At 42.2% G+C, this 11,521-nt stretch overlaps 1 protein-coding gene across 2 annotated transcripts in view; it reads left to right on the top strand.

The window, feature by feature from the left end:
• Nucleotides 1-4,405: 4,405 nt before the first annotated feature.
• The window catches only part of ENTPD5 (ectonucleoside triphosphate diphosphohydrolase 5 (inactive)), a 22,692-nt gene continuing 15,576 nt past the window's right edge, over nt 4,406-11,521 (top strand). The window contains exons 1-3 of one of the 2 annotated variants that reach the window (XM_041472078.1): nt 4,406-4,865; nt 9,548-9,825; nt 11,034-11,113. In XM_041472078.1, the coding sequence (XP_041328012.1) occupies nt 9,609-9,825; nt 11,034-11,113 (297 nt within the window). In that variant the 5' untranslated portion in view covers nt 4,406-4,865; nt 9,548-9,608. The other variant, XM_041472079.1, reaches the window with a different exon arrangement.

The raw sequence follows: 11,521 nt of genomic DNA, 5'->3' as shown, positions 1-11,521 counted from the left end.
TCTAATAATGAACTGTCTTTTTTAATAATGAACTGCCTTTTTTAGATCAAGCTGCAGATGCTATTTGATTGTAATTTACCTGCCTCATCTCACTGCTGTTACTGCTCATTTGTTTATTCTCCTTTTTATTTAATATTTCACATATAAATAAGCTAAATAATGTATCTTCTGTTATACAAAAGTATAGTCTAAAGTATCTCATAATAAATTCCTTTAGACTATTAAAATACAATTTCATAGTCAACCCTTTGAAGAATATTAAAAACAGTTTCTTGCTCAGAAAGCACTGAAATCTAGATTCTGAAAGCTACTTAATACGCTCCAGTCCAAAAATTGTTTTAAAAGTCCAAAAACTGTTTTAAAATGGCTTAACCACCTCTGAGAATTTGGCCCTGTGACTTCCTCTCTGAGGGTTTTTTTCCTGTCTGTGTCAAGAAAAAGGCTCCAATCCACTTCCATGTGCATTTTGGAAAGTGGCATCCTGCCTTTCCAAAGGAAGTGTCTCACATCTTTCTATATCTTTATGTATAAATGCCTCCAGGGCTCCTGCTCATGAACTTTATCTGGTAATTTGATGTCTGAGTATTACATTTTGGCTCGTGTGCTTGACTGCCTCACATCTGACAAGCTGTGCATGCCAGAACCCCGCCCTACCTATTCCTCCAGGGTAAGCTGACACTGCTTGTTATAATTAGCAATAAAGTTGTATCTCAGTTGGTATCTGAAAATCAGGCATATGAGTCTTCATCATGGTCCACCCTCTATGATTGTGTACTGAATGCACCATCAGCTGCATAGATTTTGCCTTTTTAATCAAAACACTGCTGCTAGCTGAAAATGCACCTCCTTGTATGATCATGAACTTTTACAACAGCACCCTCTAGAAAACATAAATCTACTTTTCAACAAGAGAGGGCTTTAGGAAGTCATGAGTTTTTTTTTCTGTGAGAACTGTGTCTAAATGCCTGCTGCTAAAAGATCAACACAAAAACAAATCTTAAAATTCATAAAAAAATTCCTTACTTTTGTCACACAAACATACACATGCATATAGATACCTTACTATAATCTTATGTCCCAATGCACAGCTTTTAATATACTTAATGCTGTTTGGACATTGCATTTCCAGTGTAAGCCACATTTTAGGTGTCTCTAAAGTCCTGCTCCCATACTTCTTATGCAGACAGCAATGAACCATAGAGTAAGTAAATTTTTGGTAATCTGGTCGTGGATATTTGTACTTTTTAATACTGGGAAGTTTGCTTTGCAATACTCTTATAAGGAAATATACCTGGGGAGTGTTACTGTCACAATGGACATTATTAACTTGTTTGGTAAAGATGGATAGGGATCCATTAATGACTGAACAAAATAAATCCCACTGCACTGAGCAAAGTTAATTCTCCTGACTTCTATTCTTGACCTTAGCAGTATCAAAATTTATTTCCACTTGTTCTTCTTTTGATACAATACACAAAGATCTAACAGTATAGCCTAGTGCATGTACAAAATCAGTAGGTAGTGTACCAACTTTTTGAAAAAGTTAAAGTACCTCACACCAAGCCACACAGCTAGATTCTTATGTTAGATTCAGAATTTACTAGAATCCTGTGACCTGGAGTGATCAGCCCCGTTCAGTATCCACCTACTGAAGAAACAGAAGATTACTATGGATTTGTCCCATTCATTTGGACAAAAAGCAATCACAAAACATGGGGGTATTTTCTCATGTCAACTTACTGATATCCAGTTTTTCAAAATTTCTTTTTCCCCTGAAAAACATGGAAAAGATCAATATATTAGAAGAAAATTTCAATTCATTAATTCTGTATGTGTAAAGCAGGTATAAAATTCTAGCTCAGCATTGCTCTTATTTGGCTTTTCATAGCACATAAATTTAAAAAATAAATGTAAGCACACAGTGTTGTGTTTTTAACTTCTAAATCTATGGCTCTCTAAAGTAAATAGAACAAATCCAACGACTTTTGTTCTGTTAGTGGTTAGAAATACAGGGAGGGGGAGGCCTTGTATGAACATTAACTAGTTGCAAATACATTGTCCTTTCCTTGTCTCTCCTGTTCATACATAAAAGGTCAATACACAATTTTCTCTCTCAGTTCCAGTCTCTCCCTTCTTCTCCAAGGGAGACAATTCCTTAGACCTCAATTACAAATTTCACCCCTCTTTTTTCAGGGAGTGTTTCTGCTGTATCATCTTTGAGATAACCTGAACAAAGCATTCCAACTGACTACGTGTCACCAAGTTATTCAGTAGCTAATCCATACTAAACAAACATTTTTCTGGGGTTTAGGATCGTGTTAATCTCTCACCAATGTATGAAAGCTTCAGCTATGGGGGACCTTAACTCAATGGCTTAAAATCCAAGTGCTCAGACACTGCTGCAGTTGGTAAGTACAGATGTCTAGCACAAGGCAGGAGACCTGCAATCCTGGCTACTGCAACATGTGTGGCTCTAGTTTAATTTAAACTGCATCCTAACAGAAATTCTGAGATACATTTGTAAATCTGAGACTTTGTTTTATTCACTATAAAATGTAATCCTGTCAACCAGTACTGCACTGCATGTGATCCTGTTTTCAATATGCCAGTGTCTGTTTCATGTAATTACTTAATTTTTAGATTATTAGAGAGCTTGAGGAAAACAGCCTTGAAAGCACAATGTAAAGCAGAGGCTTCTGAGATATGGAAAACCAGTGGAAAACAGACTGGATTTGCCATTTACTGTGTTTCTGTTAAAAAGATCAGCAATACAGTAACGACCTGTTAGCACCTTAATTGCAATTTTTTTAGGCTTCACTGTTAGCTCACTGGGGTGAGTAAAAAGCAAAAGAGCAATGCCAGAAAAAGCAATGGCTATAGAACAAAAAAGAAGCAATGATAATTATTAAAATGAAACTACAGAAGCATATCTGTACTGGAAGTTCTCTATCAAATTCCACATGACGTGGCAGAATATGAAAATAACTCTTTTGAGTTTACCTTTAGTTTAATCCATAGAAATAAGGTCCAAAAAGTGATAACCTAGTTGAAATTAGGTTCCCATAAAGTCATTGCTAATTTATAGGATACTGCAACTCATACATTAGTGAGTTATTCTCACTACAGAAGTGTCCATAAGCATTCCAAATCCAAAAATTATTATCATGCAAAGGATTTTTTAGGAGTCTATCTAGGAAGATGGACACTAGTTTTCAATGTTTCCATACCAGCAGCATTCATGTGCTTCCTCTAGGTCTCTGTGCACATTATTTTGCTATTTCTGTTGCTTTTGAATGTTTTCATCTGAGGAAATTGCTTCTTGGCTGCACATGCCTCTGTATTTTTGTTTTGTTTTGTTTGTTTGGGTTGTTTTGTTTTGTTTTTTTTTTTGTTATAGGCAGTTTTGGCCTTTTTCTTTTAATGCTTTCTACTGGTTATGATCTCCTGATTCACATCACAGAGCATCTATATAGAATCTTTACACCTCAGTCCCCTCATTTAAGATATTCTGGGCTATGCTCTTCACTCAGTCCATCTCTCAATCCTTCATTTCTAGGAGTTGCTGCAGTTTATTGAGTCCCACCATACTTGGTTGGTGCTGAGTTTTCTCAGTCTCTCTCACAGATTTTCTGGTCGTGTGCTGTAAGGCCATTTTCAGCGTTTCCACTTTATACTGCAGCTGTCTGGTCTGTGCTACAGTCGGTGGCGCAGTGCTCAGGAAGTATAGAAAAGGAGAAAAAATGACAGATACAGAAAGAAAATTGGCTACGTGGAAAAAGGTCCAAGTAAGATCTTCTGTACTAGATGGGCTGACAGCATGCACTGGCACATGAACAAGAATAGTTTCCTACCAACTGACCTCATCAATGTCTGGGGGTCAGACCTTTGTACCTTCTTATTCAATAAATAGGATGTCAAAATAATTGACTTTTCGTTTCCATTTTCAGTTTCTTTTTCTATCTGTAAAAGGGCTTTGCTCGGTACTCTCATTTAGAAAAGTAGGAATGGGGTAAAGTGAAAGCATCTGTGACAGAGCAAATGGGCGCTACAGCACAGGGCTTCTTTTTCACTGTGTTCTGAGCAGAGTTTGGCTCCGTTTTCTCCAAAGCCTCCGAGGAGGAGCCGAACCCAGCACATTCGCTCCCAGCTTTCTTTTTTCCAGCGAACGAGCGCTTCAGCCTCTCCTCGGCCGCGGCGTGCTGCAGGCCCCGAGCCCGGCGCGCCCCTCCGCGGGGCTGCCGCGGCGTTCGGCGGAGCCTCGCGAAGGCTCGGGGCGGGAGGCCCGGCCTCGGGGGGCGGCACGGGGGCTCGTCCCGGCGGCCCGACCCGCCTGGCGCCTTCCCGCCCGCGGGGGGCGCTGCCGCCCCACACCACGGCCCCGGCGGGACGGGCGCTGCCCGCGGGGGGAGGGGCGCGGCAGCGTCCGCGCGCTGCCATGGACACCGCGCGCCCGCCGGCCCCCCCGCCCGGTGCCAACGGCGCTGGGATCGGGAGCGCGCGCGGGGCGGCTGCCGTCCCGCCGCTCCCGGGCTGGGTGAGCCTCCCCGAGCCGTGCTCGGTCCCGGCGCCCCGGGAGGGCGCTCCGCTGGTTGCGAGGCCGGGCAGGCGGCGGGACACGCGAAAGCTGCGCCGGCGTCCCCGTTATCCCCGTTATCCCCAGGGGCGGGCCGGAGGACGCCCCGTCCCGGCCGAGTGATAGCGCTGGGCGGCCGGTGAGGAGGGACGGGCGTTCCTGCCGAGCGCCGCCGCTGCCGGCTCCGGGAAGAGCTGCGGAGTCCCGGGCCGCGCTGCCCGCAGCCGGCGGGGCACAGGGAGGACCGCGGAGGCTTTTGCCAGGGGAGAGGGCAGGAAGGTCGGGCAGGAAGGTAGGGAAGGTTTTCGGGCGTGCTCATGGCCAGGGTTTGGGTCGCAGCCGTGGGAAATGGAGCAGGGCAGGACGCGCTGGCGCCGGGATGCGCGGCACGGACGGAGGCAGAGCCCCAGCGCGGCGGGGTGGAGCGGGCCCTGAGGCGCCGTGTCCGGGGCATTCCCGGGAGCGGCTGCGGGAGTCGGCGCCGGAGCGCTCCCAGCCCGGCAGGGCAGCCAAGCCCTCAGCGCCCCGAGGCTGGCGGCAGCCGAGGTGTGTTTTCCAGGAACAGCAGCTGTGCCAGGAAAAGGTGCCGCTAGCGGCCCGCAGCTGTGCGCTCGCCGCTCTGTAGGGGTGCCCATAGAGCGGGGTAGCGGTTCCCTGGAAAAGCTGCCTTGGGCTAATTAAAGAGGAAAATTGAAAACCCACTTGGCCGGAAATGCGAATAAATAAATAATGTGTATTTGGGGCCTCAGTGCGGGGGAAGAAGGATTAAAACTTCTGATAACGCATGTTTGTGAGTTGGTTCTACTTTTTTTCCCCCGGAGTTTAAAGCTCTAGAGCCAGAATTTTACCGAAAATATATGTGCACATGTATCATTATTTTTATGGATATACTGGGAAATTCTGCCTTTGAATTTAGTTATTCCTTCTATTGTGTCTTCTAAACGGTGTGCTTTTAAGAAGCTTAAGTTTTGTCAAAACAATCCAAGAAAGCAATTTTTTTTTTTTCAAGAGATAAAAGTAACTCCAGAAAAAATGTAATAACTTCTTTTTTTCTGGAAAAAAAAAAGTTTAAAAAGTATTTACTTAGTCATGAATGTGAAGTGTTAAAGCTCTCATCTGGGAAATAGATTTTGTGACCATAAGAGCTGCTCATCTGGAAAATAGATTTTGTTACTGTTTTAGCACAGAAGAGTTTCCATTCTGAATGATTTCTGGTGTGCTTCAGCATGGAAGAATATTAATTGAATTATATAATTTTGTTTCCTAAAATAGTTATTTTTGTAAAATATCTGCCTGTATTTATATAATTAATATTTATAATTATTTTTAATAGTTTTGTGTGCCTCCAAATGTTCTCCAGTATTATGTTAGGAAACAGAAGTGAAATTCTTGTGTGTCTCTGGTACACTGCTTCTCCCTCCCCTCAGATCACATTCATTTTTACAGGGAGATGCTTGTGTTGTGTGGTTTGTGTTTGGTGTGTTATTTTGTCAGAAACAGTCAAGTATTGACTATTTCTTGTCTTGAAAATTACCAGTGTTTCTGTGTATGGTGAGCTTTAAGTAAGGTTGTGTTTTGCTGTCTTAAGGTTAGTTATTGTGGTATAGTTTTTAATTTTGCTGTTTAAGGAGACTTTGGTTGTGGTTGGTTTTTTTTTTCTTCTTATTCATGCTTTCAGTCTTAGAAGTCTCTGTGCAACATCCCAGTATTTCTGGATCATACAGTTTGCATAGCTCCCAGATTTTTTTTATTGGATGTACTTCAGTTTTTCCATTTAGTACCTAAAATCTGCTGTGTACAGATGACATTTACACGTTTCTGTGCATTGGGAAATGAGTGTTCTGTCCTGCTCTGCTGGCTCAGGCCTCAGGGATGTTGAGGTCAACTGTAGTGTTTGTGTAAATGTTTTACTAACTCGATCTCAAGTTAACTTTCAACTTCTTGAAGTTCATCCTGTGTAGTTATATAAGCATGTTTCACTGCTTGTATTGAGTAATGATAAACTCAAATTTGAATAAAACAACTCGATTGGTATTTGATGTGCCTTCGTGACCTTATAATTTGCCTGATACACAGCCCACTCCTGTTAGCTGGCAGCGAAGGTGAAGAAGGGCAGGCCAGTGTCTCTTGCCATGGTGCTCTGAAGGAGGTTTTCATTAGGAGTGGAATAGTTGTTGCTTCCATCCTGCTTCAGGTGTGTGCCTAACGTCTTCATGGTCAGTGCTGATTATTACTGCTCCTTTGGAAGGACGGTAACTGAGCCTGTTGATGGGGAACTGTAGGCTTTACCTTGCTGAACTGCTTGATTGCTTTAATGAGCTATTGCTCACATAACAGTTACCCTGTTTTCTCCTTTCTGTTTATTGTTCATTTTCTCCACCCTATTGAGTTCTCATACCAGCTAGGACTTTTGTTTGAGAGGATCTGTTTTGAAAATATTTTTCCTTCTCAGTAACTTATGTCTTGTCTATTTCTACCCTGATTTTTTTCTTCCATACTTTTGATTCTGTCTTTCCAAATTATTTTTCCATTTCTGTTATGCTCTGCTGATTTCTTTCTCTTGTCTCTGATTTCTTACTCTCCTCTGTTGTCATTCTTCTTGTGGACATTGATTTGCTAGTGTGCTTGATTAAATGGACTTCACCAGTCATTGAAGGGGCTCAGTGTACATTTTTCATTCTTAATGAGGGAGAAGAAAAATGAAATCCCATGGTGTTTGGTTGTGAGTTTGTTGTTTTGTTGGGGTTTTATTTGTCCTTAGAAGTATAAAAGGAGAAAGAAAAAAAGTCAGGGGAAATGTAGAAAACAGAAAGTGGTGAATATCTGAGAAGGGATAGAGAAGAGAAGCTTTGTGGGGGAATTTTATGTGAGACTAAGGTTCTCGTAGGTCTGGTAAGGAAAGTGTGAGTTAATGATGGCAGTTGCTCAGATATTTTCGGATCATCAGAGATTCTGAGGCTTACATAACTGTCACATGTGCTGTTTGTAATAGGACTCTGGAGTTTGTTCTTAAGACAGGTGCTTGGGTTGTATTTGTGATAGTTAATTAAACAAAATCCTTACATTGCATGAGAATAAGAACACCTTTTTGGACCTGCTGGAGGGTGGCTCTCACTAAGGCACGTTATGTTCTGTTAACACAGTGCAGCTGCTTGGATTTTCAGTGGCCCTCCTTGCTGTGATGAAGCAAACCTGGGTGATGCCAGCTGCATCTTAGTACCAATCCATAGCTACAAAACTGCCAAACTGCTTGGCTCTTCTCATCAAGCCTCTCCAGGAGAGCACTTCCTTACAGAACTACCTATTTACTCCTTTCCACATATATATATATGTATGTATGTATATATGTATACTGTAGAAATTACTGCAGCTGGAGTTGATGTGTCACAGACACTAGCCAGGGCTGTTGTTTGCTAGTGGAATTGTGGTCAGTTCTTTGCAGAGTGTGCTTCTAAGGCAGAGATGATCAGGAGTCTCTGCTTCTGCCCGCATCTCTGCTTTTGTTTGAAACAGCAGGATAAAAATAAAGGTCACAGCAGACAGGTGAGGTTACCTATCTGCAGTGGGTCTGCACTCTATGTGGCTCTGGAGTGACTTAGAGAGATGCCTGAGGAATGTGATGGTTTTTGCTGGGAATGGGTAAAAGTTAATCTCCCTTTGCTGTAACTGGGGACAAAGGTGAAGAATGGAAATAATAAAAGTCTTACAAGGGCTGAATCTGGGATAAAAGGTAGTGGAGTATAAGTGAGCTTTTTGGGTGTGGGAGGAAGGTGTGAGGAGATTGTTTAGGAATAAATACATGTAGGATAGAGACAGCAAGTAAAAAATTCAAGAGAATGAACATGTTGGGGCTGAGCAGATTGCTAAAAGACAGTCAAATGTAAGAGCAAGCAGTGGGCAGGGGTCTTGGGCACAGCTGATGAACTGCCATATAAAGTAGAATCTGCAGTGCTGTGGGTGGATGCATGTGTTACCAAGTGTCTGGAAAGTGATAAGGAGCTGTTGGCACCTTCTGTGTGCAGAGTGCTCTGTGTGTAGGTTGGTGCAGGCGATACTGCATATGGTGGGACATCTGGCCACATGCTCTTTTCTGCTGTTAAGCATGCCTAGGTATTGTCCTTCTTTTTACCTGGGCACCCCATGATTTCTGTGCCCATGTCTTTTATTAGCATATATTAGGAAAAATACAACTACATCGTCCCTTAACAGTCATCCCTTTGCATGTATCTTGATATTCAATACTGTGTAACACAGCTTTGGGACACTGTTGTTAGAAGCTCTATAAGCAACCTGAATGTTTGGGGCAACTGCTTTAGGTTTGTGAGAGTGTGTGGGTTTTGCTGTGATTTTTTGTTGTTGTTTGTAATTCTAAAAATAAAAACCAAACCAAAAAGACAGAAAAGAAAAATATGAAAAAATACGGAGAGGCGGAGCTCAGGTGCACTTCAGTTCAGCCGCTCTGGTGCAGCTCAGGCTTTTCTCAGAGACGGGGATGCTGCTGGAGGGATATGCTTTCATTCTCTCTGTGTGCTAATTTCTCCCAGCAGCTGTTCTTAGCCTGAGATGAAATTCTCTTTGTTTGTGACTCTGAATAACACTTGTGTTCTGCCACAGCATCTCAAGTGTGTAAATGTTAGTGGTTCTGCCCAGAGTTCCCCTCTGGCAATGCTGCTTTTCAGATAATATTTGGGCTTTAGGGAGGAGGCACTGGAGACACTGAATTTGAAAATCTGAAGAGAAATAAGAGAAGGAAATTGTCTAAAAGTCAAAACTAGAAATACTGGAAAGCAAACTACTCCATCTCTTCTGTGCTTGAGAAAGGGAGAAACCTTTACTCTGGAAGAACAAATTAGTTAGATGTAATTGTAGCACTAAATGCAAAAAAATAGCTCTTTTTGGATGAGGTGTTGAAAAGCACCTAAAGGGAGAATGTATGTGCACAGAATGATTTTTTTTTTTTCTTTTTCTCTTCAGGACCTTCTGCAGCCCTGTGATTGCTGATACGTGCTTGACAGTATCAAGGGGTCCTGGCAAGATGGCATCTTCCAGACTTCCCATCCTTATAGCATTGGCATTTTCCTCTTTGCCCTTTGTTCTTTCACACTCAAACAGGGAAATGTGGTTTCAGGATTTCTTTCCACCTAATGTGTGCCCTATAAATGCCAAAGCAAACACTTTTTATGGCATCATGTTTGACGCAGGAAGCACTGGAACCCGTATTCATATTTATACCTTTGTGCAGAAGAGCCCAGGTAAGACCCCCATGTATGTGGACTTAGATTCCAACTTCTCAAAACAGTTTTGTTTTTTGCCAGCTCAGTATTTGGGAGCAGCTGAAGATATCTACAGTTTGTCCTTCAAATGGTCCTCCTGCTGGGGTTTGTTGTCCCTTTATCGTGGTGTTTTGCTGTGTAAATACCTTTTTTGTAGGTCTTTTGAGTCTCAGATATACCATTCTGGGTATACTGGAGAATTCTAAATTTTCAAACGTTTTCATCTATGCAGCTGCTTAGAAGGAATATCTCATTGAGATGAAAAGATCCTTATGCTGGTTTTGTCAAGTTGCATGTTACCTTAAATTTTATCAAGAGATACTTGAATTCTGCATATATTTATGTCACACTTGTAGCAAATTAAAATCAGTAAATTAGAGAATTATTAAGTACTGAAGGTCTGAGCCATTTCCAGGGGAAGTGTGCTGAGATGCATCACACTTCAGTGTATCTAGTGCTCACATGGTGCGGAGGTGCCCAGTTTTGGCTGCACATGTGGCAGGATTCAGGAGGATGAATTATCTTGGGTACAGTGAGTCAGCAGGTTTGCAAAGAGTGAGGGCTGGTTGCTGGGACGTAGTCCTTATGTGTCTTTGCATGACTTCATCCATGGTTTGGAAGCACTGTACAAGGTCCAGTTCTGTTGGACTCAGCCTGGCTTGCAATATGGAATACTCAGGGATAGCTTCTACACCCAAACTGCTCTGGGAGCACTGGTCAAACTTGTTTGGCTTCTCAGCCAAGTACTTGAGCACAGTCAGCTCCGTTCTATCTGAGTTGGGTGAATCACCTAAGGATAACTGGGTATTGATGGTGTGTGTCTTAATATGCGCTAGCATTTCACAATTAGCTTAAGAACAGAAAGGGAAAGAAATTTTATTAAGAATAGATGACAGCTATGCTGCATTGTTGTAACTTACTGTAGTTCACAAATGCTAAATGAACATACTTTTAATTATAACAGTATGTTATTAATAAATTGTTTGTGAACTTGGAGGGTACAAGGGCAAATTTCTGCTAAATATGTTCCTGAAGTGAAGGAACAAGGCTTGCTTCAGGAGGGGGATAATCTTGTTTGCAAGGAGAATCAAGGATAGTAACTTCACAGGAGTTGAGAGCAACCTTTTTGGAATTAAATAATAAGATTTGGGTTGTTGACTGGATCATGTAATGTTTTGTTTGTGCAGAAAACCTGCCAGAGGTGGAAGGGGAAATCTTTGAGTCTGTGAAGCCAGGTCTGTCTGCATATGCTGATCAGCCTGAAAAGGTAGGACTGGCCTTCGTTCCCTGGGAGTTGGTCATGCTTCTATTATATCATTAGATTATACCAAGTTCAAGTATTACTGATTGCAATTGCAAAAAGTCAAGAAGAAATGTGAAAGCTCTGCTGCTGTCTCTCTAAACCTGTTCCTCTACTTTTGTGAGTTAAGTTCACATGGTGAAATAGGAGTTGGTGTTCTACATATTTCATCAGTGGAACAGTGGATTAATTAATTGCTTAAATGTTTATACAACTAGACTGTATGCCTTTGAGAATTTCAAAGGCAAAGTGATTTTTGTCTCCAGCAGCATCCATATTCAGTGTTTATTTCCTCTGCAGCTACCCCAAATATCAGTAAATGCATACCCTGTCTCATTTACAAATCATTTTCTCAGTTCTGAAGTAAGCTGCCAT

This window comes from Pyrgilauda ruficollis, unplaced genomic scaffold (genome assembly GCF_017590135.1).
Source record: "Pyrgilauda ruficollis isolate IOZ18807 unplaced genomic scaffold, ASM1759013v1 scaffold28, whole genome shotgun sequence".
NCBI classification, from domain to species: domain Eukaryota; kingdom Metazoa; phylum Chordata; class Aves; order Passeriformes; family Passeridae; genus Pyrgilauda; species Pyrgilauda ruficollis.
This window is presented reverse-complemented; position numbering and strand designations above follow the sequence as displayed.